The sequence below is a fragment of the Hipposideros armiger genome, unplaced genomic scaffold (assembly GCF_001890085.2).
Source record: "Hipposideros armiger isolate ML-2016 unplaced genomic scaffold, ASM189008v1 scaffold_131, whole genome shotgun sequence".
NCBI classification, from domain to species: Eukaryota; Metazoa; Chordata; class Mammalia; order Chiroptera; family Hipposideridae; genus Hipposideros; species Hipposideros armiger.
Genome location: NW_017731481.1, coordinates 3,640,333 through 3,668,259, shown reverse-complemented (window position 1 = coordinate 3,668,259; position 27,927 = coordinate 3,640,333). Strand labels below are relative to the sequence as shown.

Below are 27,927 nucleotides of genomic sequence, written 5' to 3'. Positions count from 1 at the left end.
GCCCTAGGAAACTACAGGAGGTTTCCACGAAAACTAAGCCCAGACCAAATGACCCAGAAATTCCACACCTAGGCATATACCCAACAGAGATACGTATGTGTTCATCGTAAACAGGTATAAAAATGCTCATAGCAACACGCTTCATAATAATCCCAAACTGGAAATGCCCGTTAACAGAAAAATGAGTCAGTACATTCTGATGTTTACATAAAAGAATATTACAAAGCAAAAAGGTGAACAATCTACAACTACATGCAACATGGCTGAGTCTCACAAACATAATATTGAGTAAAAGAAGTCAGGCACAAAAGAACACATATTATATGATTTCCCATTATAAAGCTCGAAAATGGACGAAACTACCCTATGATATTAGAAATCAGATGAGTAATTACTTTTGGAGGTAGGGAATAGAGACTGAGAGGAGTAGGCTCCTGGGCTACCAGTAATATGCTGTGTCTCAGTCTGGGTGCTGGTTACATGGGTGGGTTCAGTTCACAAAAATTCATTGACTTGTACATTTATAATATCTGTACTTTTTGTATGTAGATTATACTTTAAGGAGTGCAAAAACTTGTGCTGGAGGAATGGGTGGAGACAAGCCTGCTTAGTTTGGCAGGAGCAAAGGGTGAGGTGGAGGGCAGGAAGGGAGCTGATGAACCATGGACATAATTAAGGGGAGGCACAGCACTGGGGAAGGTTAGCGTACAGCCTGAGGGAGGGAAGGGGGGGCACAGTTGGGGTCCTCCCTTCCTGCACAGTGTGGCCTCCCCTGTTAGCTGCTTTGAAAGGGCACAATAGGTGTCTGTATGTCAGGATACACACTGCCTTCCCCCATCCCACCCAACGATGATTTGGCAGTGGTCGCTCTTGTCACTGTCATCTGGACTCTTCTTTGCTTTCCACCAACAGAGGCGGGATGAGGGGTATTTCTCAGGAATTGCACATGCAAGGGAATGTAAGAGAATCAGCCCGACCGGCTGGCAGATTACCTGTCTCAGAGCCGCAGGGATAAGGCTGGACAAGTAGGTAAGGGCCTGGTTCTAGAGGGATTGCAAAGCCCAGAAGAGGCCTCTAGACTTAATCAAGAGGGAAACTGGGTGCTCTCCAATAATCTGAGGTTGGAATGCTAAGATGGAAGTGGGGGAACCAGACAAATCAGCTACTATCAGCCGAATGATCTCTCCAAGAATGGCCTGCCTGCTAGGAGGTTATTAAAAAGCCACCACACATGCATTAGGATTTCTAGGTTTAAACAAGTTCCAAAAATGCCCCAGTTCACCACTTCAAGCCATAGTACAAAAATTTCTAAAGTTGGAGAAATTCTCTGTTTCAAAAATGCTGTATTATTTAAAGGGAAAATAGGGCTTTTTAGAAACCAACCTATAAAATAAGCTTTTGAAAAAGCTTTTGGAAGGTTTGGCAGAATTAGAAAAGGAGGCCAGATTTCCTACAGCTCAGGTCAACAGAAATCTATGTCAAGGTTTTAAGTCACAGAGGTGAGCTTTATACATGCATGTTTAGGTGAAAAGCTTCAGTTGGGAACTCTAGAAATTATTTTCATTTCATTTTTATATGTATTAACTGTATGTTCACATTAAACACACACACACACACACACTAGCACTAAGAATCAAACGGACAAGCAACTCTCTTCATGGACAATGACACTTTGATGACCATTCAGATGTGCAAGAACTTCCAGGAAAGAGTTTTATAGGTTAAGACACTTGGGTTAGAGAGAGAAATGAGCAAATTCTTTATGGGTATTTGCCTGGGGACCAGAAATATCACTCATCTTAATCTTTGGCTTGGACTCACATTTGAGGTCTGTCCCCTGCAAGTTTCTGTGACCTCCTCCCAGCATCATAATGCCACGTGGGGAAGTAAAAAGAGGTTGGGGGTCAGGGCAGAGGCCCCTAATACCCTCACACCTGGGACAGCCTGGTTTATATCTTCTGCCTTGATGTAATTGTTAAAAGCATCCCCTTTCACTCTCAAAAGTGTCCCAGTTTAAGATATAAATTATATGATGGGGTACACTGAAAAACAACCATTTCTACCAACAGCCTTTCAAGTGTGACTTTCCAGCTTCTCCAACAAAAAGTGGAATGTTCCCCTCCTTGAATCTGGACTCATCTTATGACTTGGCTTTGCCTATATAACAGTGATGAGCTAGTTCCAAGCGTGGGCCTCAGCATACCTTGCATATTGTACTGTTTTCCTTGGAGTTCTGCCTAGCTGCATGAGAACATGCCTAAGTGAGCCTGCCGGAGGTTGAAAGATCAGGTGGAGCAGAGACCAACTGCCAACTGAGGCCCTTGCAGACCAGCCAGCCTCCAGGTGACCTGGCAACTGACTGCAGGTGCATGGATGAGCTAAGTCAACATCAGAAGAACTACCCAGGTGAGCCTAACTAGAAGTGTTAGCTAAATCAACGTTTATATTGGGTTGTCGGAAATGTCATGACGTATTTTTTCTATGTGTTTTGTTGCAAAAATAATAACCCAGGTAGTGGTCATTTATATATATAGCTGGAGTTAAATGTTAAGAGTAGATAAATTATGTAAAGAGGTAACTAACATTGCGTGTATTTGTTTCTTACTGCTGTTGCAATGAATTACAACACCACAAATGTATTCTCTTACAGTTCTGGAAGACAGCAGTCACAAGTCAGTTTCAGTGGGCCTAAGTTAAGGGATTGACAAGGCTGGTTCCTTCTGGAGGCTTTTAGGGAGAATCTGTCTCCTTGCCTGTTCTAGCTTCTGGAAGCCACTTGCATTCCTCATCCTGTGACCCCCTTCCTCACATCCCTCCAACATTTGGCTTCTGTCAACACATCTCCTCTCCGATCACCCGTGTCCCTCTTATACAATCCCTGTGATTACAACGGGCCCACCCAGATATTCCAGTATAATCTCCCCATCTTCAGACCCTAAACTTAATCACCCCTGGAAAGTCGCTTTTCATATACCAAGTAGCATTCCCAGTTCCTGGGATTAGGACCTGGGTAATGCTGGGGGGCATTATTCAGTCACCACATTGCCCAAGAGCTCTCTGCATGTTAGGCATTCTCGTGAGTACTGGGAAACACAGAGGGAAGAACAGTTTCTGTTCTGAAGCCAGGAAGTTGGACTAAAAGGATTTCCATGGATTCCTGAGCAATAATAATTGAGTATTCTTTACCTCTGTGCTGCCACGATTGCCCATGGCATGGTATATGTCATTGCCCGAGGGGAGATATAAGAATCAGCATTATTCATGAAGGGCTTGCGGTGCCCCATCCTAAGTGAGTCATTTAGCCAGAGTGCATTACATGTTATACAGTCTATACCAGAGGCAGTGATGGTTTAGTAACGGCAGCTGGAAAAAGAAGTGGGAACTGAGGGACAGGGCATGTGTTAAGTCCAGTCTAGGACAGATGCTCTAAATATAAGCTATTCGTTCAAGTGACATACAGTGGAGTGATAACCTACTTGTGGTGGAAGGCGCAAGGGAGGGCAGAAGGCACCAACGGGGAGAGAGAGAACAAGAAAAGGATGAGGCATAAGGAACAGGGAGAGGAAAAAGGCAAAGTGGAAGAAAGGAGAAACAGTTTGGAAAAGTGAGTCTTATAAAATACCAAACGGCACAGGGGCCACAAGCAGGCAGCTCAGGCAGAGTGAGGGGCGGAGCTGCCCTCCTGCTGGGACCCATAAGGGGCTTGGATCCATGACTGCCCCATCTGCTTTTATGATTAATTGCTTTTGAAGAAGCATTTATCCTCAGTGGGAAAGTATTGGAATATTAAAAAAAGTTATTTCTAGAAATGGTTAAAATGATTCTTTGTCAAATTCACGTTGAATTGAGAAAGAAAACAGGGTTAGCACAGGAGCTACTCAGAAAATCTAGAACTAATGCTCAGATTTCCCTTCTCTCCCTGGGGATTTTTTTTTTTCCTTAAGATTTTTATTGGGGAATTGGGGGGATGGGAACAGCGCTGGGGAATTGGGGGAAGGGGAACAGACAAGTTGCTGTCTTTTTGTTCTTCAGTCTAGTTGTGGAAGAAGTTGCTTCACTGGCCCAAGTTGGCACCATCATTGCGCTCCTCCTGGGTGAGGCAGATCAGTCGCCGGCTTCTGGATGGCCACTCACTGTGGCTGCTGGCCGCTCACGCTGGCTGCTGGCTACACACAGTAGCCCATAGCAACCCACTGTAGCAGTGGCTGCAGCCTACGCTGTAGCCAGTGACTCACGGCAGCCCAGCTCCAGGTTGAGCTGTTGTTCAGCATCTTAGCTGTAGAGGGCAGTGTCACTGGCCCCCATATGCGGGATCTGAACCGGGGCCCTCTGACATCCCAACCCAGCTCTTAACCAATGCGCCACTCGGCCGGCCCTCCCTGGGGATTCTTGATGCATGAGGATCCTGTGAAAGCCTCCAATGTGGGGAAGCCTCAGAATGTGAATCAGAATAGCAACAACAACAGTACCAATAATAACAATAACTAAAGTGTGCTCAGGACTTCATATATGCCATGTGCTGGGCTAAGAATTCTGTATGCATTACCTCATTTGATCCTAAAGATAACACTGTGAGGGAAGTTCTGGACGTGGTTGTTTTAAGATAAAGGACCTGAGGTACAGAGACTTTCTGGTTCTCATGGGATAATAGCAATAGTCTACATTAGAAAATATCTAAGTATCCTACAAAAACCATACAGATCACAGAGGAGTTCAAGTAAAACTATTCATAAAAACATGCCTAGAGCACGTTTTCCTCAAAAGGAGGAAAGAGTAGTAAAACTCTAATTTGCATGTAAGTAGGAAAAGAAATACACAAAGCAAATTGAGACAACTTTAGAGTTCATGCAGAAGTAGAGAATCAGAGAGACACTACACAGAAAAAAGAAGAGAATAGTAGGAGACTGACTAGTTGTGGCAGAACACAGATAGAATCATCCCCAGAGAGATGGAGTCCCACCCTGATTGAAGAAATTCTGAGAACGGATCTGACACCAGATGGAGCAGCGTACTGGGTACTTAGGAAGAAAGGACTTGAAAGTGTTCAAAATTTGAGATGATAATTTGGGGAAAGCACCACCTCTGGGAAAAAGGGAGGCAATTAGATGCAGAAGGCTTGGTTGGGAAGGGAAATGAGAAAACAGTATTAGAAATTAAGGATCCTATAGAAACAAAAGGAAATCACAAAATCTGTTACCCCCGCCTCCAGAAGGCAGTATTTATTAAAGAAATTGAACCTCACTACTCCAAGAGAAGAAAGTACAGTCAAATTAAGAAACCTCGTAAGCCAAGCAAAATCTTTACTCCTGACTTAAAAAAAAAAAATCATGTGTTATTGCTGGTCCAGGAAAACATAATGCATTTCAAGTAACAGAGAAATGGCAGTTCCTATACATACATGAAAGAAGAAAACAGAACATGAGAATTTTATAAAAATTGTCCAATCCTCTCCCCACCTCCCAAAAGAGCAGGGAAAAACTCACCTCTCAACCAATATCAAGTATCATAGATATCCCTGAATGAAAATGTGAAGATATGAAAAACATCTCAAGATGTTCCAAGGATTTGGAGATCCACAAAACTTCCAAAAACAAAAACAAACAAACAAACAAACAAACAAACAAAAAAACGGAATAAAAGTTGACCAAACTCAGAAATGAGAGTGAAAATCACCTCAAAAATTTAGATTAAATTACAAGGGGTACAAGGGAAATTATTTGATTGAAAATATAATAAGGAGCACTGAGGAAAGGAATAAATATAGCTTAAAAATGAAAATGAAATTGAGAAGAGGTAAAAGAGATCAGAGAGAAAGTGAGATAGATAAAAAAGGTAAGCAAAGAAGATCCAACATACATATAATTGAAGTCCCAGAAAATGGAAACAAAACGAAGAGAACTAATCTTTCAAACAATCATAATCCAAGGAAATTTCCTTGAAATAAATTAGTATACACATTGAAATAGCCAACTGTTCCCCTTGAAACCGAGTAGCTAACTATAAGACATTTCATTAAAACAATCAGGCTTGAAATATAAAGGAAAAAATCGTTTAGTCTCAAGGTTAAAAGCCAAGCTGTTTATAAAGGAGAGGTCATCAGCTTGGCATTAGACGTTTTGACAGCAATATACAAAGCAAAACAAAAGTAAAGCAATATCTTTAAAAAACTCTAGAAACTGTGAGCAACAGAATTTTATATTAAGCTGAATTAAATACAAAGGTATTGAAAAAAAGTTTTAAAAATGCAAGAACTTTAGAAATATAACATTCAGGAACCATGCCTAAAAGTCTACTCAAAAATGGGCTTCATCCAATCAAGAGATACCTAGGAACATTTTGGGGAAAAAATGTGTTGGTGAGTACTGAATTTATTTTTCTATAAAGACTAACGTAAGTATAAGGACAGAGGTGGAGGAATAATATGAAACTTATATATTCTGACAAAGGAATAACAAAACCAAAAACCTAGGAGGAGGGAGAAAGAAGAGGAAATATAATTTGTTCAATAATTGCCACATAGGTAACAGTGTAAAAAGAAATCACTTAAAGCTGACAAAATAGAATACAGTAAGTCCTCACTTAATGTAGTCCTTAGGTTCTTGGAACTGCAGCGAAGTGACATATAACGAAACAGTTTTACCGTAGGCTAATTGATATAAACAGGAGTGAAGTTCCTATGGGATCTCATCAACATTATAATGCAATGACATTGTCGTTATTTGAGGACCTGATGTTTACCAAAATAAGCCAAGGGAAGGGAGGCCCTATTTTTATATAGAACACTACCATAATACATTCTAAAAATATCATAAATATCAAAATAAATATGCATTATCCAGAGAGTAAAAAGACAACCCATAGAATGAGAGAAAAAATTTTTCCAAATTACATATCTGATAAGGATTTAATATCCAGAATATATAAAGAACTCCTATAACTCAACAACAAAAAGACAAACAAAATGACAAAGCATTTGAATAGACATTTCTCCAAATAACATATACAAATGGCCAATAGCACATTAAAATCTGAACGTTATTAGTCATTAAGGGAATGCAAATCAAAACCATGAGATGCTACTTCACACCTACTATGATGGTTTTAATAAAACTCATGGAAAATAACGTGTTGGTAAGGATGTAGAGACATTGGAACTCTCAGTTTCTGGTGAGGAGTCTTCAAGTGCTGGTGAAAATGTAAATGGTGCATCTATTGTGGAAACAGTTTAGTGGTTCCTCAAAAAATTAAACACAAAATTACCATACGACCTAGCAACTCCATTCTTAAGTATATACCCAAAATAATTGAAAATAGGGACTGAAACATATTTGTATGTAAATGTTCATAACAGCATTATTCTCAATAGCCCCAAAGTGGAAAAACCCAAGTGTCCATTGAGATGAATGATAAAATATGGTGCATACATACAATGGAATGTTATTCAGCCATAAAAAGGAAAAGTTCTGACACAGGCTACAACATAGATGAACCTTGAAGTCATTATGCTGAGTGAAGTAAGTCAGGCACAAAAGGACATATATTGTACGAATCTGCTGATATGAAGTTATCTGGAATAGGCAAATTCATAGAGATAGAAAGTAGAATAGAGGTTACCAGGAGCTGGGGGAAGAGGAGAATGGGGAGTTATTGCTTATTGGGTATAAAGGTTTTGTTTGGGATACTGAAAAAGTTTTGGAAATAATGGTGATGGTTGCACAACACTGTAAACATAATTAATGCCACTGAATTGTACACATAAAAGTGGTCAAAATAGCAAATTTTGTTATATGTATTTTAACACACACAAAAAAGCAATTTGAAATTCACAGAGACAGAATGCAGATTGGTGATTTCCGGCGCCAGGGGAAAGCAGAATGGGGAGCAACTGCTTAATTAGGTATGGGGTTTCCTTATAGGGTAATTAAATTTGGGGGGATTAGGTAGAGGTGGTAGTTGCACATTTTAAATGTACTAAATGCCATTCAATTGTTCACTTTAAAGTGGTTTATGTTATGTGAATTTCGCCTCAATTTTAAAAAGCAATGACAAAATAAATGTAAAAATGATAAAAAGAACATCACATAGAAACACAGTAAATATAGAACACCATACACAAGGTAAATACAAGATCAACTAATGTAAATGAAATTGACTTACCTATTAAAAGAAAAAAGTTTTCACCGTGGCTCAGAAAGCAAACTTGATTCTATGGTGCACACCAGTGACTTACCTACAACCAAGTGATGTAGAAGGGTTGAAAATAAAGGTCGAGGCAAAAGTTATACCGGGCAAATGCTAAACTTTAAAGAAAAAGGGTTATGATTCCAACAGCAAACAGTAGGATTCAATAGGGAAATTATTAAATACTTTAAAATACTAACGTTCAACTTCGCAATTAAATTCGATGGTCATCAATGCCAATATATCAATAAAAAGAGCAACCATCTCCACACAGCAGGAAATACACTAATAACTGAGTAAAGCACACAAATAATAGGAGATTTTAATATGCTACTCATAGTCCAAGACAGATCTGAGCGGAAAACACCTAAAAATGTAGAAGACTTAAACAAACAAGGCATGATCAATAAGGTAGACTGTATGGAAAGATATGCAACTTTACACCCTAGAACATAGAACATGCCTTTTTCTAACGAGCATGTGAAACATGCATGAAAATTATCCATACTGTGTTACCCAGAGACATCAACAATTCATGACAGATGAAATACAAACAACATTCTCTGATCAAAATGCAATAAAATCAGACACTAATAACAAAATTTAGCAGGACCTTCCACCTGGAAACTAAAAATATCTCTAACAAATAAGACTTGGGTTAGAGCAGAAATGGCCATCTTAATTGCAAGATTTTAAAAAAAACTATAACGAATCAGTATATATCACCATAATTTACAATGAAAATGGTGACCAGAGGAAAATTTAATAACATTATATACTTAATAAATAACTAAATAATTGAGAATAAAAGGAATTAGATTACCAATTCAAAAAGCTACTGATAAAAAGAATGCAGAAGAAAATAATAAAAATTAAAGCAGAAATGAACAGAAAAACAAATATCAAAACACAAATCCTTTAAAGAAAGCACAGGCATAAACAAGCCAGTATCTAATCTAATCAAGGGAAAACCTGAGAAAAAGCACAAATATGCAAAATAAAAAATTGTCAAGGGGAAAAAAGCAATGAAAATATAGACTAATACACAGATTTCTGGCTTCTTCTTGGGATGTAGAAAGTTGGAAAGAGCATGGCTTCCACTGTTACAATAAGAAAAGCCACATAATTTGCACATTCACAATTTTTCTTGAACTCATCAGAGCCCTGAGGTTGCAGGGCAACCATCTGCCTGCAATCTAGGTAACAGCAAATGCCTTCCAGGAGAGATGGGAGAAGCGCCCTTGCTTATCCATGTTGATTGGTAAAGGCTGAGGGTAGGCTAGCGGGAGAATATAGAACACCTTGGGGCTGCAAATATCAGTGGTATCAGCACCATTTGCAGGCTCTCTCCATGGACTTCACGGTGCCCTCATAAGAAAGATTGGCAAGTCTTGAGAAAGCATCCCTCATGGTATTAGGTTTGGGGGAGGAAAACAGTGGCTGCTGCAGAAAAGGCATAAAACCTGTGGGGTTCCTTCTCCCCATGAGACAAAAGCCCTAAACTTTTGTGGAAAAAGCAACAACACTGTCTCCCTTGGCTACTTTCATAAAAACCTGTTCCACCTGGGAAAGGGAGCAGAAAAGAAGAACTCAACCTCTGGAGCCAGGTCAGGAATACCATTGATCCTTGAAAAACGCTGGGGGGTTAGGGGCATTGACCCCGTGCAGTGGGAACTCCAGGTGTAACTTGTGACTTTCCAAAAATTTTACAATCTGCCTTTGTATCCGTCGGTTTCCTATCCCTCGGTTTCGCATCGGCAGATTCAACCAACCACAGATCGAAAACAGTATTTTTACATTCCCAACGGTGTTTTCCCAAACACGATTTGAAAATACTGTTTTTAATCCATGGTTAATTGAATCTGTGGGTGTGAAACCCGGGGTAGGAAGGGCTGACTGTATTTAAAAAAATATCTGATTATAAGTGGACTCACGCAGTTGAAACCTGTGTTGTTCAAGGATCAACTGTACTTGCTGGGGACCAGAACTACAGCTAGGGGAGGGACAGGCACTGACATCCAGGGACATATGTCCGGCTTAACACTGAGACTTAGGACAGAGAACACCTCTTTCCCTCCCCATCCCCACCAGGCTGGCAAGTATGAAATGAAAAGATAACAGCGGAATGCCGCCTAGAGTGTCTTAGTTAGCTGGGGCTGCTCTAACAAAGTCCCACTGACTGAGTGCTCATAAACATAGGACATTTTAGTTCTCACAGTTTTGGAGGCTGGAAGTCCAAGGTGATGGTTGGGTTGTGTGTGGTGAGATCCTTCTTCAGGCTGCAGACTGGTGACTTCTAGTTGTCTCCTCACGTGGTGGAAAGCTCTCCAGCCTCTTCTTATAAAGGCACTAATCCCATTCAAGAGGGCTCCACCCTCAGGGCCTCATCACCTTCTCAATGGCCCTCAATCACATTTGGGATTATATTTTAACATACAAATTTTGGGAGGATGCAAACATTCAGCTCATAATCAACTGTTACAAGGGCATGGAGAGACTCCATTTGAGGTATAGCACAAAAGTTAAAACTAAAGCTGAAGCCAGAACAGACACTGAGAGAAACCCTGAGGCAAACGGTCCCTCATCCTGTACATAAGGCAGCATTGGAGCCTGGCACAAGCTTTTCCTCATTTGCAAAATGGGGATAATATTAGTGCCACATCATAGAATTACGTAAAGATTGAACAAGAGGATCCATGCTAAGTAGCAAGTTGCCAGGCACCTAAGGCCCAGTAGATATTTTAAATACCATCTACTATCATTGTTACAGCCCAACTACCCGCTTGAGGTTTCTCTTGTTCCTCAATATTGTTGCCCGCCCCATGGGTGTCAGCCCACATCTGAACTACTCTATTAGCAGTGGACTTGTCCGCCATGCCCAACTTTGCGTGGAAAGCTCTCCTTTGTACTGAGCTGTTGTGTTCCTTCTCACAGGTTCCAATGACCACTCCTAGTTATACCCCTTAGATTGTGCTACAGCACAGCTCTCATTGCCCTCCCTCTTAACACTCACTTAAGTGAGTCCCTAGTTCTGTCATGGGTTAACCATCTCCAGTCCATATATGGCCCATGTTCCTCTCACTTCATGCTTCATATTTTTTGCCACTCTGGCGGCTGCTTTTGTATACGCCCTGGTTTTGCATCCCAAGTCTCAAGGCCATTTATGTAGGTGCAGTCTCACAAGGGTAGAGCGGTACGACTCACCTTCCATGTCTTAGAGACTGTACTTTGGTTACGCAGAGTACGCCTGAGGTAGTGCCTGTGTTTTGGGTGGCTGCATTGCTCTGCTTCCTTTCATGAAGCTTGCTGTGGATTTCAGTTAGAGGCTCTTTCCTGTGTGTTTGCTATACTGTGCAACACAAGGTCCTACCTTGACCTTGTATAATTTTTTTTACACTGACTTGTAAAATTGTACATGCATTTTACATTGCTCCTTTGCCCCATTTCTCTGCCTAATGAGATTTTTTTTGAATCCTGACTTCTGTTGTTTAGTATAGTTTTTCTCTCCCAGCTTTATGATATACACATTTTTTAACAAACTTGTCTTTTGTAACTTCCGTCAAGTTATTAAACATATTTGAACAGATGGGGCCAAAAGGCAAGCTCTGCAGCAGGACATTAGAAATGCTCTTCCAGGTTGAAATGTATCTAATTGGCGCCATTCACGTGATTATACACCCACCAACTATACTAACACCCAGATCATATTTCTCCATTTGCCCAGACATTTCATGAAAGACCATGGTAAGTTCTTGTTACAGCTCAGATATTCTGTCTGCTGCATTTTTATAATCTACCCAATCTTACAAAATAGGAAATGAATGTAGTCTGAAATGATTTGTTCTTGGGACCCCAGGCTGGCTCCCAGTAATTGCTGCTTCCCTTATTCTGCACTGTAAAACTATGCACAGAATGAATATCAAGCTCACTGGTCTATAGCATCCAGAACTCACTCTTCTCTAATATGCCTGTCTCTAATTTTCCTACTGCTTACCATATTTCAATAAAAATTGAGTGATTCAGCAGGCTCACTGGTAAAACGCAGAGTACTGCTGAACAGAATTAATCTACAGATGAGACATTATTTAGAGTAGCTAGTTTTTTCATTGTAATATCTTAATTTGCTCTGGGTTTTAGTTTCCTCTCATGAATGTTCATCTTTTAAAAATGATCTCTATTGTTCCTTTGTTTCTCTTGTTTTGTTTTTTTTTAAAGATTTTTATTGGGGAATTGGGGAATGGGAACAGCTCTGGGGAATTGGGGAAAGGGAACAGACAAGTTGCTGTCGTTTTGGTCTTCAGTCTAGTTGTGGAGGATGTTGCTTCACTGGCCCAAGTTGGCACCATCATTGCGCTCTTCCCGGGTGAGGCAGATCAGTCGCCGGCTTCTGGACGGCCGCTCACTGTGGGTGCTGCTCACGCTGGCTGCTGGCTACACACGGTAGCCCATGGCAACCCACTGCCACAGGGGCTGCAGCCTACGCGGTCGCCGGCGACTCACAGCAGCCCAGTTCCAGGTTGAGCTGTTGTTCAGCATCTTAGCTGTGGAGGGCAGTGTCACTGGCCCTCATATGTGGGATCCGAACCGGGGCCCTCTGGCATCCCAAGCCAGCTCTTAACCTACGCACCACTCGGCCGGCCCTGTTTCTCTTGTTATTAATTGCACAACAAACGGAATGGTGACAAGATACACAAAATGCCTGGCTCTGGAGGACAGACAACCGGGCAACGAGGATTCATGTTTTTTTTTTTTTAATCTTTTTTAAAAAATTGAGATATAATTGACATATAACATTATATTAGTTTTAGGTATATGATTCAATATTTGTATAAAGAGGATTCAAGTTTGAGATTCACATTCCAAATAGGGAATTTTAGTGGAAGCCAAGGGGTGTTGAGCGACCCATCTCCCTTCTTGTCCCTTCACCCCAAGTCGTTTATTTCTTTGAGATTTACACATCATAGTGATTTTGCTCTCTTCCAGGCAGGAGTTCCATTTATGTTTAGGAGGATGTGACCAGCGACCTCGCTTCAAAAGCCCAAACCTCAAACATAAGACATCTTCTCTGATATTCAGAAGTTAAGTGACTGGGGTAGAATTTTATTTTTTCATTTTCCAAGTTCACAGATGTTACTTTTACCATGAAGTCTGGTTATGAGAACACAAATGTAGATACAAGGCACCTTAAAGCAGTGATCACTGTTTGAATTTTAGGGCAATAATGAACTCCTCTGGTCCTTTGATTGGTGGGAAGTATTCAGAGTAAATGGGAATGCAAATGGATTCTTGAAGTTACTTTAAAAAGTTTTGTTCCTTCTCTGCACAAAGACACCTGATGAAGACAGTAGGCATCGTAGGTCTCACCAACAACTTTATGAAAACACAAATTTTCACAGAAGTCAATGGAGGCGAGTCAGAGTTAACAATTTGGCTTTCTCACCATCTTACTCAATTACCCTGGCCAAATCTCTCACCGTGGGCTTGTGGTTGTCTTTCCATGGAAGAGAGGATGTGTTGTGTTGTTTGTTTTGACTTTTTAAAGGTATTGGGTGCTTAAATAAGCAAATAAAAACATTCCCCTGAATGATTGAAATTTGTTGGATTTATTTCTTTCTAAAGTTTGTACATTTACATATATCATATACATACTTTAAATCCTTCACTATTTCGTGTGATTTCTATTACATAAAAACCATTTAAATGCAATAAATTTTGTTGTTGTAAAACAACAAATTATCCCCAACTTATAAAAACACAGGAACAGTTATATTCATGAACATTTACACAATAGAGAAATGTACTATATATATATCACAGCTTCTATACATACTACACGGTTTAGGTTTACTTTAACAACAGTGAAATAGGGTAATAGTTATGTACAACTATTTTAATAAAAAATAAAGCAATTGTAAAATGTAAACTTAATTTTCAAAATATTCTTTAAACACTTTAACAATATCCACATAAATTACTGTTCCACTCAAAAGATGACCACCACCAATGCCCTAATTTTCTAGGAGATGGCATTTCTTAAATCTGGTGGGTGGTAACGAGGAACAGGCTTCCAGTACATGATTCGGCACCACTGGCTCACCCGAGTCTGCTAATGCCAACAGTTTGGCCACTGTAAAGGAGTAGGCTGCTATTTTGTCACTAATTACTTTCACAATTTGCAGGGACATATGGCACCAGGACTGCAATGAAACTGAAATGATTGGTGGAGAAAACTTTGAAGTTAAAGGGTTGTTCCACACTGCCAGTTTCACACTGCTTGAGCCACAGTAAATAGAACCCAGTTAACAGGCTGGACAAGTTACAAGCCTGTTGTATATTAAAGGACACAAACTACCACTCTCTGCCCGTCTGCCCTACAGTGATCAAGGCCGGCAGTATCGGTTCTCCACTTGTGCAAATTTCTGTTCTAGAAATGGGCCCCTGAAACTTGAGGTAGAAGAGAATGCAGGGAGGCCTTTAGGCCTTTACCCAACAGCTCTCATCTGGGCTGAGCAGAATGGCTAAGCAGTAAGCCTAGTGTTCCTTGACCCTTCCCACGGAAATGAAACGTTTTCCATTTCCGGAAATCTGGGTGCAAAGGCAACGATATCATCCTTCCCTGGTTATAGCTCAGTGTGCCAACTTGAGTCTTTCAAGAACCAAAGACATGGTCTTGGCTTGAGTCAGAGAATTTTTAAAATACCATTGTCGTGTGGCACCCCCAGTGACTCAGTCACTCTCAGAGTTGATACCTTGCCTGGGTGGGGTCAGCCCAGTAGGACAGCTGATTCCTGAAGCCCAGAGAAGCAGCGTGTGAAACCCCGTATGTGCTTGCTGCTCAGCAGGAGCCCACATGGAGTGTGAGGCCAGGGGAAGCTCCTCTTTGCAGAGATAATGCATTGCCATCCTCTGGGGGCCCCACAGGGACTCAGGGGTTACAGCAAGGAGCCTCAGACCTGCCACGCTGCCCTTAACCGAGCTTTGTGGCTGGGACTTTGTGTCTGAAGACTTACCCAGGCAGGCTCACAGGGAACTAATAAGTGAGACTCCAAAATTCTCTGCATTCACCAAACATTTTCAGGAATTGAAGTTTAGGTGCTTATTTTATAACACTATTTGTGAGAATTTAGCTCTCTACCCTGCACAGGGAATCATATCTTAGCTAGGTTCCTTCCCATTTCCATCCTCATCATTGCTGACGATGGGAAAGGACTTAACTGTGGAGCAGACTTCAACCTGAGCTCTGTCTCTCCCAGGCAGTGCAGAGGCGGGTGTGGCCAGGCACAGCAGGACTCCTCCGGGAAGGGCTTTGCTGCTTCCTCGTTTGTACTTCTTTCTCAAAGGTGGATCTCCAGAGCAAGCATCAATGCTACCCTGGACCGTGGTGCACACCAGCCTTCTGGAACTTTCCCAGGCTACTGCGGGATGCTGGACAGTGGCTGCTTGTGAGTCACAAGTGAGCCGTCAACTCGGGGGTCTAGCAGAAAGGATGTGATATGCGTTCCCTCGCTTCTTTGTTAAAATGCAGTGCATCTCAGAGTCAGACACTAGAGCTCAAACTCCTCCCTGGCCCTTGAAAAACATTCCTGTGAGGCAATGTCCACCTCTTTTGTCCATCACCTCCTTACAACACTCTGGCCCTTTGTGTCTTAAGTTTGCATAACTTAAAACATTCACTATGTGGACACAGTGCAAGCATATGTACACATGTGAGAGGCCAAGACGTGTGAACCCTTCCCCTTACACACCTACCGGGACAGTAAACTGGTTTTGAATCACTCGGGAGTGGAGGAATGACCATGTGAATGCGTACCCCAAAGGGGAGGCAACCATCTCATACACCCCCCCTAACCCCAACTTTCATTTGGTCTGATTACTCTTGTTCCTATAGCTTAAAAAAGTACCCTAATGGCGTTAAAAATCAATGTGCATATATACTCTCTGCAGAGTGGGTATTATTATCCTTGCCAAATGGTTACTTGGCTGTATAACAACTACATGGCTTTATATTAAAAGTCCAAAAGATTTCAAATTATTAAGGCCCAAACTGAAACTGTTTATTTTTGCTACTCCTTTTCATATGATTCTGAATCAAATGGATGTTTTGGCAGAGCACTATAATTCTTAGAAGGAAACACACTCTTGCAGAACAAAGACCCTGCTGATCAGTCACAGAGCCAGTTCACTGCACGTCAAGAACAAATTAGGAAATATGGCGTATTTGCAAAAATAGTTTGAGACTGTAGAGTTAATAATAATAATAAAAAAAAGCTCAAGCGTAACTACCAACACACTACTGCAGCCTGGAGTCGAAGATTAATCTCCCACTCCACAACTTGAATTGTCTGAATCAGACTCAGATACAAGAACACGAGGCAGTGCATTTACACAGATCCACTGCACTCAACCACTCACTCAAACACACTCAGATGCTGCTTTAAATACACCAAACATGCTGATTAATAAAGCTTTAATCTCTAGTTATCTATGTACACGCTGTCGGATAAGCAGTAAGCTCAAACAACTAAGGCCAGTGGCTCTTCTTTGGGGAGAGGCAGGAAAAGAGGCCTAAGTATAAAAATATTAAAGTTTTAACCTGGTCCATAGCCTGTCCTAAAATTCTTTTACTTGTGACACTAGATGCTAATTTGTGCAACTGCGAACCTAGACGACAGTACCCGATCTTGGGAGGCCCTGATATGCTTTAGTGTCTGTAACATTTCTTTAAAGTAAAGAAGTAAGAATGTGGTACCAGGAGAGTGGTTTGATCTACTGTAAAATAGACACAGGTACATAAATGATATGCTAGGTACTTAATCAGTTCTTCTGAAAACTCTATTTTTCTGGACTAATTACAACAATAAAGAACGTGTGCTTTAAAGCATCACATTTTGTAAAAAGCCCCAAAACTGTCAATTTGACTTTTAGTTAAGTGCTCTTAATACTGAAGTTGCTAAGACTGCACAGGCTGACTGTTTTTTTTTTTTTTCTTCCTTTCTGTATATCCCAAACTATAATGAACTACTCCCTTGCTATTGTACACAGTACACTGAAATAGTTTCACAAAGTTAGTTCAGAGTCATTTTTGCCCTGGTGATTCAAAGTTCAAAGATGGAATTTTCTAGCATAAAATCTTATTATTATTACAAAAATTTAATCAAAATATCATTTGAATTTAAGTTTAATAAAACAGTACCACTATATATACTCTCAATAACTGCATTATATACTCAAGCCTATGAGGTTCTTACTTGCTTTTCATATCACACTGGTTATTAAGGACAAAAATAAATTTGATGTACATATACCATATACTGATATACAATCTACACATAGATACATATACATACATACAACTATAAATACCCACAAATACAACATTGGCAGGTGAAAGAAAGCATTTTCTTTGATGTCTGACATACTACCTATGACTATTTTCCAAAAGCCTGCAACACTACAGACACACACATAAACTACACAGGATGAGCCAGAGAGACTGAAGGAAACCTACTGTATGTACAACTACTTAACTTGCAATATTTTCTTGCTGTTGCATTCAAGTCAACAAACTGTCATGCAGATTCAAGTATTTACTGGCATTCTCTCTATGAAGACATTCTCTCTGCATGCAATGGGCCAGTTATTGTTCTAAGGAGAAGGCTGCCCACTTGGGTTTTGGATACTCTAGGTACAAAGAGAATGGCGATGACTTTGGACTTCAGTCCTCCATGTAAGCATGAGACATTGAAAAAGGAATCCGAGAGGAGAAGCAGTGACAAAGCACCCGTCTGTCACTTGTTGGGAGTACTCTGTGGAGAACTACTGATCTCTAAAGCCCTCTGGATGACTTGATGATGGAAGATGTCAAAAGGCTGATGGAGAGATCTGTTGACCTGGGGCAGACTGGTGACCCGGCCTGGGAGAAGAGACAGCCAGAACGCTGTGCTGCAAGGTCAGCCCAGAGGAGGCACATCTGCCTACGAAGGTGACTGATCTTTTTCTGTCAGGGTGACATAGATGCTCTGGGAGAAAAGCATTTAAATCCAGGCACATTATTACTCATTACCTAGACTCTAATTTTTAACAAGTCCTAGGATGCCACTTTGGTTGCTTGTTTATCAGTGCTAATTTTACAACTGGAAAAACTGCTGTCATTTGATAAGTGAAGAGATGATTCACTGTTGAAGTTAAAGGAAGGTGGCTACCAACCTGCTGAAAACTTGACCAGGTCCACAAGAACTGAACAACAGAGAGTTGGACCTACAAGGGTAAGAAACTCCCTGTGAATTCAGGCTTAAAAAAGCTTAATTAATGGCTACAAAGAAAAAAGCCAAAGGAATTCAAATTCCAACGACAGCTAACTAAACCCAAGAAAGTCTTGATAGTAAGACAGTGGAGAAGCTTCTTTAAGGTCAGATTTCTTCCAGTCATCTGCGATTAGGGACAAAAGCAGAGACGAGGTGTGGCTCCTAGCCACTGCAGGCCGGGCCTCAGCAAAGAACATCTTCCCAGGCTTGTTACAAGACAGAGCAGCAGGCAAGGGCCGGCAGAAGACTGTGATTTTGTGCTTCCGCAGCAAGGGACCTCCTTCCCCGCCGGCTATCTAAATTCTTCTCCAGCCTCTGAAGTTCTGTGGTTTGGTCACAGGGTGCAATACAAACTCAAGAGACCAACCCTAGCTTGGCTTGGGAAAGCCAGCCGACTTTCCTCACCTAGAATTAATTTAATTGCCTCATGTCACTTCTAACTAGGAAACAGTCCTCATCTTCTGAATTAGGATAACAGTCGAAGAAGCACAGAGGGTCTTGCACAGCTGCTTTCTATCCTGTTTACCTAAGAGCAGTTTACATAATCCAGGAGCTACCATTCTACCAGAGGACCCTTCCACGCGTTGGTTTTGCTGAGATTAGTTAAAATGCACAGAAGTATTGCTTGCTTTAATTAGGCATTGATGAAAGTTAATGATATGAATTTTTTTTTTAAAGTGCACTTCAAAAAATATCTAAGGACTCTGCATGCTAGTGATTTAGTTTTGATTGCTCCCAAGGAATTCCTGACACTTCCCTATAAAAGTCAACCTGTGAAGTGGGAAACAAACCCCGAAACACTCAAAGGTTTTATACAGGAACTGCTTCTATGGTCAGCTGTGCAACGAGACTATCACCAAGGTATTTTGGCGATTATCAAGATTTCCTAGACTGAAAATTCAATATAAAGTGTATTTGTGTGAAGAGGAATACTGATTTATCACATGGAGAGGATGCCAAGGCTCCCGATGCTGAGGTATGGGTGAGGAAAGGGGTCGGGTGGGGGCAGGTAGAGTACCTTCAGAAGGAATGTGGGGAGAGCTCCCCTGTACCGTGAGCTGGGCAGTAGGCTGGGCTAGCTGTGAAAGGAAACTTCTTCCATTTCTTCTGACTAGATACCATAGGACAAAAATGATTACAAAAGAAAATGTGATTGGCTATGGGCAAGAGTCTCAGAATCTAGTCACATCAGGGGCCATTTCCTCCTACAGTAGAAACTCTTGGCCTGCTAGGCCAACTGACAACATATAGTAACCTCAGAGGCCCCAGGGAGGACGTGTTCACAGTTCATCCCCTACAGGTGGACATCACGCCAGGGCAATCTGCCATGCGGGCTCACCAAATAACCTTGCAGTTGTCTTCAAACTATGCAAACACAGTATACCACAGCATCAAAAGTGCCCTTCTCATCCAATTATTTATAAGCATATCTAGACATTCCTGGAGATAACATGAGTGACTCATGTAATGGGAACAGTGGTGTTGTGGTGCAGGTGCTAGCTGCGTTATTTCAGAACTACTCTAAAATGTCAGAAACGCAGTGGCAAGGTACCATTCTATGTCTATTGTACATTATAAGTAAGCCACATAGACATCCTATCTACACAGATGCACTCACACTGCGGGCAAACACATTCAAGCCAGGCAGGGATGTTTATTTTTCTTTAGTTATTGAAGCTCAGAGACGACATGGTCTAGGTACCTCTCTCCCCTCGGCTGAGGAGAAACATCTAGGCAGAAGACAAACAGGCTGAGTATTCAGATTCTAGGAAGAAAGACAATTCCTTGTGGAAATCTCGGATTGAGTCAGAAGCTACAAAAATGAATCAGGTCCAAGAGCCATATTGGTAGCTACCATGTTTGTGTCTCGGTTTTGAAACATAAATTTAGTCATTGCCTTTACCTAAACAAGATAGAGGGTTAGAGTGAATTTTTCAAGGTGTGGCACAACACTTATATAAAGCAAGCAGTTACAACTTTAGAGAGGGGGTTTCTCTTTTCTGGACACCAGCAAGTATGGCCACTTATATCAGTGAAGGAAGTACATATGAATAAGTAATCATGTAATTAAATGCTGGCTTGTCAGAACAACATACCAGTAAGACTACCATGGTTTAACAGCAGGTTTTCTCTAATTCACTGCAACCACGCTATTCATGCAGAGACCCTGATTCTTTGGTCATCGTACCTTTAACTAATAAACTGAGTAGAACTAGGGCAAATTTCTGTGGGAGGGAAGAGTATTCAAAGTGATTCTGTTAGATCTGAAGCTGTGGAGATTATAGCTTTAATGATCACAAAGTTTCAAGGTTTCAAAATCAGCAAGTTCTAACTCACAGTGGACTCCATTTTTACTCCTTTCTCTTCCTGTACAGCAGAACGCTCTGTTTGTCACCCTGAATTTCAAAGGGACCATCACTGGAGCAAGCTCATTACCATAAGGTTACCAGGACTATTTTGATAGAAAGAAGTGATTTAAAATAAAGTATTTCTTTTTAGGGGCAAGTTCAGTAGTAGCAGAGTGAAGTGACTCTCAAAGAGACTGAGATAAGAATGAGCCAAGTAACTCTGTATATGCAACCAGCTAGCTTTCCAACCATACTTCATTCAGACAATTTATTACTTTCAGACTGATTTTAAGGAATCGATATTCCATTGCTGGACAACTACTTTTTCCTCTCTTATTTTGTTTTGGTTAAGACCCCAATATTCTCCCAACCAGGCGATAACACCAATTCCTGGATGGCAGAGTATTGACGATAGAGATGGTGCTGGATTCCTACTAGACCCCGTGGGAGCGAGGTAACAATTCCCTGTAGACTGAACACATGCTACTGCTGCAGCTCCCCAAGAGTCGCTCACTGTCATGATCCTTTAGGGAAGAAAATGAACTTGGTGTCATCTTTCCTCAACCTTCAATGGCAAAGAGATTCCACTTCCTCTTTCCTTGCTTGGCTGAAATGGATTCAACGCTTCAAGCAGGCAACGTACTTCCTAAGTTCTCCAGTCCTGCAACCTTCGCACCCCCGTTCCCTGCTTCCAGCAGGGTCGGAACGCAACAGTGACTGCTCAGATGCACCCACAGCTGTGTCACCGTGGACCACCTTGATTCCCAGAACGGTGATTCTGACCTGAACTTCTGTGAGCGTTCAAGTCCACCTCTGTGACTGGGCAAGATTTCACATGTAAAAGGCTAATATTAACTCTGGCTAGAATTTGCTAAACTACAAAGTTTGTCCAGTTAAGTGTTTCACAATGGATTAAACTTTTTAACCTTAAAAAAAAAAAAGTGTAATGGTTGAGAATACAAAAAACTGCGCAGAGTGCAAACAAGAGAAAACCAAAGGAGAAGTGATACATAATTCATTCTGAAATCATGATCCCCTCCCTCTCACAAAAGGTGCATTAGTTATTAAGAAGCAAAAATCATCAAAGCAGAAAAATCAAGTGCAAAGAGACCATCTGTACAGAAACTAACAAAAATATACAATAGAAAAGTTACTAATGCACCATTTAGTCACAGACTTTTTTTTTTTTAAATATATTCACGGGTTTACCAGAAAGATCTTGAAAAACTGTAGTTTGCTCCATGACCAGCACGTTCCTGGCCTCCGATGGATTCTAAGTAACTTTTTGCTTAATGCTTGGTGTTTCAGGTCGGTGGTCTTTCCTCTCTGACACATTCCGCTTGACTTTGGCAGTGACGGGAGAGGAATCTGGGTTCAGTGAAGGACTCGAATGTGACTTCTTCAGTCCTGCGGCCTCACTTTCACTGTTGCACAGGAGATCCTTGCCTCCTTCTTTTAGGATGCTGACGTAAGTTTCATAACGCGTTTTCTGGAGAGAAAGTCAGACAAGAATGGTTGTCAGTACACTCTTCACAAATGCCTGTGGGCAGCACGTCCGGTGTTGAAGATTTGACTGCATGCCCCAAAGTGGGCAACAGGTACAGAACAATGGATTCGTTACTTAGATAAGAAATGAAGATAGAATTTTAGTTCCCGTTTGTTCTGCAATTTGAAGGAATGTCAACTTGGAATTAATTATTGGCCATTTGATGGAGGGATCCCGCTTCCTGAACACTTGGGCACAAGAAGGGTGTAAGCTGGTTTTGGCGACCGGAAGGCTCTTACGGCTCAGTGCTATCTGTAGTCACCTGAACTTCCCTCACGTGACCGACGCCTCACATCAACCTTGCTTGGTTATGGTTGTTGACTCTCTTTCCTACTCCCTGTAACTAAAAAAGACAGCTTGAGGAATCAGTCTGTGGTGACTCTATTCTCTACTCCCCTATAAGACCACAACATTTTCTAGAAGCTGCTCTGGGTTCCCTGGCAAACTTCAAATTATTTTCTGATGCTTTTCTCATTCAACAATTTTTTTTTCAACAATTATTTGTTGAGTGTTCACTACATTTTAAACAGCTTCTGATTTTCCTGTTTCTGGGTATCTTCTTGTAAGAATAACTGAGAAGAACACTGCAGAGATTTTTTTTCTAATCCTATTTGGTGTTTTTTTTTGTTTTTTAAGTTTCTAAGTTACTATACAGCACTATTATGTATACTGCAAACTATAGAAGGGTCTCAGATTCTTGATTTGATAGATTCTAGTCAAAATAAATCTTTCACCATACTGTTTCAACACATGAAGGATCTATAGAAGGCCTAATGTGTTTTATTTCTAAACGAAAGAACATGTCAGTTATAAATTGTCCCAACAAAGGCAGGCAAATTCTGTTATGACTATAAATCTTTTAGGAACTTTTCTAGTCAGATTGAGATTTTGTGTATCTCAGTTTTAAGTTAGTTAGTATGAAATTGAAGCTATTGAAAGCTACTCTTTCAAGTTGTTTTAAAAGTTCAAAAGTGGGAAAAAGCAGCTAGTTATTAAGCTTGTTCGGGGTTTGGTCAGTATCTATGTGGGGGTGCCAAGTTTTGGTTGATGATGACATTTATGGAGTTCCCACATGCTAAATTGAGGCCATTAATACACTAATCATACACAATTGGTGCACCATTATACCTGTTTTATAATAAAGGAAATAGAGGCAGAGAGAAGTCCAAAGTCAGAGTTAGCAAAGAAGTGAAGCTGGGATTGGAACTCAGGAAATCTGACCTCAGAACCCAGTGCTCTTGAGCTATAGTTCCTCCCTGGAGATGAAAACACACGTATATACATGAATGTATATTTTAGGATGACTACCCTGACAGATACTTGGTTTGGCCAAACCAAAGCCAATCTCAGCCCCCTGTTTTCCTATGTCTCTCCCACTACAAAGGCTGATTAAACCCAAATACTTACTTTCCCGGCCCTCCTTGTGACTAAGATGGGCCATGTAATATTCCGGCCCATGAGATGTAAGAATCTTCTGGGGGCTTCTGGGAAAGTGATTCTGCTTTCTGATAAAAGGGACAGATTTTAGAGAAGCCACTGGTGCTAGCCCTTCACTCTTACTCCTTCCTTGACATGGGTGTGGTTCCTAAAGCCGTACCCTGTGACACGGGGCAGTAGGCAGGAGCACAAAAGAAGATGCTAGGCCTGAGGAAAATGGAAAGACAGAAAAAGCCTGGGGTCCTGAGGACACAATGAGCTGGAGGCAACGCTAAGATTCCCTACTACCTCTGAATAGCTTGGTAAGTATGAATAATAAATATCCTTAGGGGTTATTAAGCCACTATTCATCAGGTACTGTTAATTGTAGCTGAAATCATTACTAACTGATACATAGTATAATTTTAATAAAGAACTAACAAAGTAAAAGAATAAAATACTAAGCTTATCTCAGAAAGCTATGTAGGGTTTAATGAGGGCATTTGCTAATGTAAAAAATGTCACTGGAATTATGGATCAGTCAATGTATGTGTCAGTGAACCAGGGGACTGAACCAGACAATATTCAAAGGGCATACCAGTTCTCAAGTCCTATTCCTTCTAGGAATTTATTACTTAATCTGTTTCTAAATTGCTTTGGTGGCAAGATTAAATTGCAGGAAAGAACTACTCCCAATACGAACAAGGTTTAGTAAAATGATGTAAAGGCAGTTTAAAAATAGATTCAGAAAACCAGTGAAGGCATACTATTTCACAAAGCTGGGACATTTATATGATGAAAGGGGTATGCAGGACAATTTTTAGAGAGGACTTGAAAGGGGACAAAATGAGAGAAGGTGATAGGGCCAGTTTTCTACTACTCTTTGAAGAAACTGCATCTACTGGGAAAATTCACCTGGAAAAAATACATGAAGGAAGGCCATTTCATCCATTCCTTTTGCAGCTCCAGCTGAAACGCTGTTGTCACAAACAAATCATATCAGTACGTCAATCAACAAACGAAAGGCACAGCACAGAGGTGGGGCAGTACTAGAGTCATTAGATGAGAAGGAAAGACAAAACAAAACAAAAGGTGAAAGGGAGCCAGGAAACCAGGAGTGCTCAGCCATTGTAAAGAGAAATAAGGAAAAGGAAAGCAAGTGGGTTCACAAACTTCCAAATGGCTGTGCTCTATTTCTGAGTTACAAAGGCTCACAGGGTCAGAGGTTATGAAACCCTGTGCCTTTTACCATTCTCTGTAACCAAACCAGATGCCTCTTCAAAAATATTGTAGGAAAACATCTTTAATCTCAGAACTATTCAGTGGGTATGGTTTCAGCCATGTCCTTCCGGGGTTACAGACTCATCCAAATATGTAAATCTCTATCCAGAGGTTTGGGGGCCAAAACAAGATTGCTTCTGAGAAAAGAAACAGCTCTGCATGGAGCCAAGAGCAATGGGAATGAACATAACTTTGCAAGTCTCTTCTTCATTGATACTTCCTTGCGTTCTCCTTTTTTGGGTGTTGGAAAATCATATTTCTTCCTAACTATGCAAACATGTGGTATCCTTGGGAGGGTTTATTTCCTTTCTTCCTTTCAGAGAAGACATGATTCTTATCTTTTTTTCCTAAGAGCAATTGTGAAATTTAAGTTTTAAGTTAAAGCTGGCGTGTAAGGAAAAGTGAAGAAGCAGCAGGAAGTGTATTTGTAAATCATTTTAAAATACCTGATGTACCAGTTCAGACTGAAAACTTGGTGGTCCTGTTCAAATGGTCAATCGTGGCCAAAGAAGCTGGTATATGATGTGGGGGCACTTATTGCTGCTTCCTTAGCAGCCTTCTTTCAAGCTAACGGAACTGTGATTTTTATTGAGGATGTCAACGTGCGTAGCCCAGGAGAGGAATCATGGTTTAAACCAGACTTGATGACCCTTGCCCCCTTTTGCCAGTCAACCCTGTAGCCATGTGGCCTAGATTTGGCTAATGACATGTAAGTGAGTATAAGTCTACTAGGGTACTTTTGTGAAAGCAGCTTTTGCGATCCTGATAAAAAGTGGCAGAAAAAAATGTCTGGCGCACTGGTAGCCATTTTGAGACCATGAAATGGTTACACATGAAAACAAAAAAAAAAGCAGATGTGCTAAAAAGAGCAAATTAGAAATTTAGAAAGATGATACAGCCTTGATGGCAACACTTAGCAGCCAGTAACTGAGTACTTCCAGTTTTCTTATGCGAGGTAAGGAATGATTATACTGTTTAAACACTTGACAAGTTTTCTGTTATCTGTAGCAAAAGCATTCTTAACTACTAAAATGGTCAACACTCAGCTTGGTCTTACTCATAAAAAAATTACCCCAATTGAATTGTAAGACAGGTACCTCCTGTCTTCATTTTATTTAGGAAAATATATGCTTGATTAATAGGCTTTGGTATGATATAGCTTTACTGGGTTTTCTCTGAATATTCACCAAATTATTGATGGACATTATTGTACTATAGGCCATACAGTGATCACATAATGAATATTAAATCAATGGCTATCTTATTATTTCCATTAATAATTTTATATCAATTGTTTAATCTCTATGGATGCAGTTCTCTCAGTCCTTCCCTATAAGCCTACAACATGTAGGATGCCTAAGAGATTCTGAGAGTTAACCAAAAAATTGAGAGTTCTATACCAGTTACTGGATCTGGCTAATGATCAGTCTTCTACTATTTAGGGAGCAGGCTAGAGATACTTCTAAAATCCTGCAGAAGGAAATTTGACCATCTAAACTTTGCTCCTTGATTCTTCTCTTTCTCCAATATCCTGCATGCATTCTGTCAGCAACTCCTGTCCCTATATCTTCAGGGTACATTCAGAATCACACCATTTCTCACCACCTGCACCCGCTCCAGTCTGGATCAAGCACAGTTGTCTTGTGCCTGGATTACTGCAATGGCTGCCTAACTGGTCTGCCTGATTCTCTCGTTGCCTCCCACGTGCACTTTTCTCCAAAGTAAGTGGTCAATTAAAATGTAAATTAGAGCATGTCACCTCTGAGCAAAAGGCTCCAATGGCTTCTCATCTGTAAAAATCGTTCCCAACCCCCAATCCTTAAAATGGCTCGGAAAACCCTTTCCTCCCCACCCCCCTCCCTGGTCTAATCTATCAGTGTTCACTGTGCACCAGCCTCTCTGCTTCCCGGCTCTCCCTGAACACAAGGGGTGCACTCCTGTTTCAGGACCTCTGGTGCCTGCTGTTCTCTCCGCCCCAAAAGCACCTCCCCCAGGAATCCACAGGGCTTGTTCCTTCCCCTCCTTCACCTCTTTCAGCTCACTTTACGCTGAGGCCTTCTGTGGCCATCCACATCGAACACTGCGAACACTTACTGCCATTCACTGCTTTGTCTCCTTAGCACTTCTCACCATCAGCCTTATATTTTACTTATTAAAAAAAACACTTGTGTATCTTTCCCCTGCCAATACTAGAATGCAATCGCACGAGGGTAGGGACTTTGCTTTCGCTTACTCATATATCGCCAGCGCACAGGACACATGGTACACACCGAATAAACATCTATTGAATGTATTAATGGAAAGAAGGAACAAATATGAGAAAATAAATTTCTCATATCTAGTAGAAAACTTATTTTGAACTTTCAATATGGCAAACTCTAGAAAGATAAAAATAAAGTGGATATACATAGATGTAGAGGTAAATGCCTGATGAGTTCCTATGTCAGTAACCTCTGGGACACACTTTCATCTTCAGCGTTCCACTATTCCCATGTTTTCCACAAAAACACTGAGGTCTGAGCCTGTGTGGCATTACTGAGGATCATGAACGACCACTCAGCAGAGACTTGTAGCTTCCCCATGTCAACATCTACTTGACCACAGCTGTCAGACGCCACGTACAGCAAACCCTGCACAGGGTACTGGGGGTGGGGGTGGGGGTGGGGCAAGGCTGCCATGCTTAAGACTGGGGCTCGCTCTCTACAGAGAAAGAAAAGTCATTTATACCATACTTTTGAGGCTCGGAAAACAGACACCTATTTTCTGAGCATCTCTTTTTTTTTTTTTTTTAAAGATTTTTAATGGGGAATTGGGGGAAGGGGAACAGACAAGTTGCTATCCCTTTGTTCTT

At 41.0% G+C, this 27,927-nt stretch overlaps 1 protein-coding gene across 1 annotated transcript in view; it reads right to left on the bottom strand.

Moving 5' to 3' along the window:
• Positions 1-13,763: 13,763 nt before the first annotated feature.
• The window catches only part of PSD3 (pleckstrin and Sec7 domain containing 3), a 426,096-nt gene continuing 411,932 nt past the window's right edge, over positions 13,764-27,927 (bottom strand). Inside the window, exon 16 of the mRNA XM_019649264.1 lies at positions 13,764-22,322. Within this exon, the coding sequence (XP_019504809.1) occupies positions 22,107-22,322 (216 nt within the window). The 3' untranslated portion in view covers positions 13,764-22,106. The remainder of the gene's footprint in view (positions 22,323-27,927) is intronic.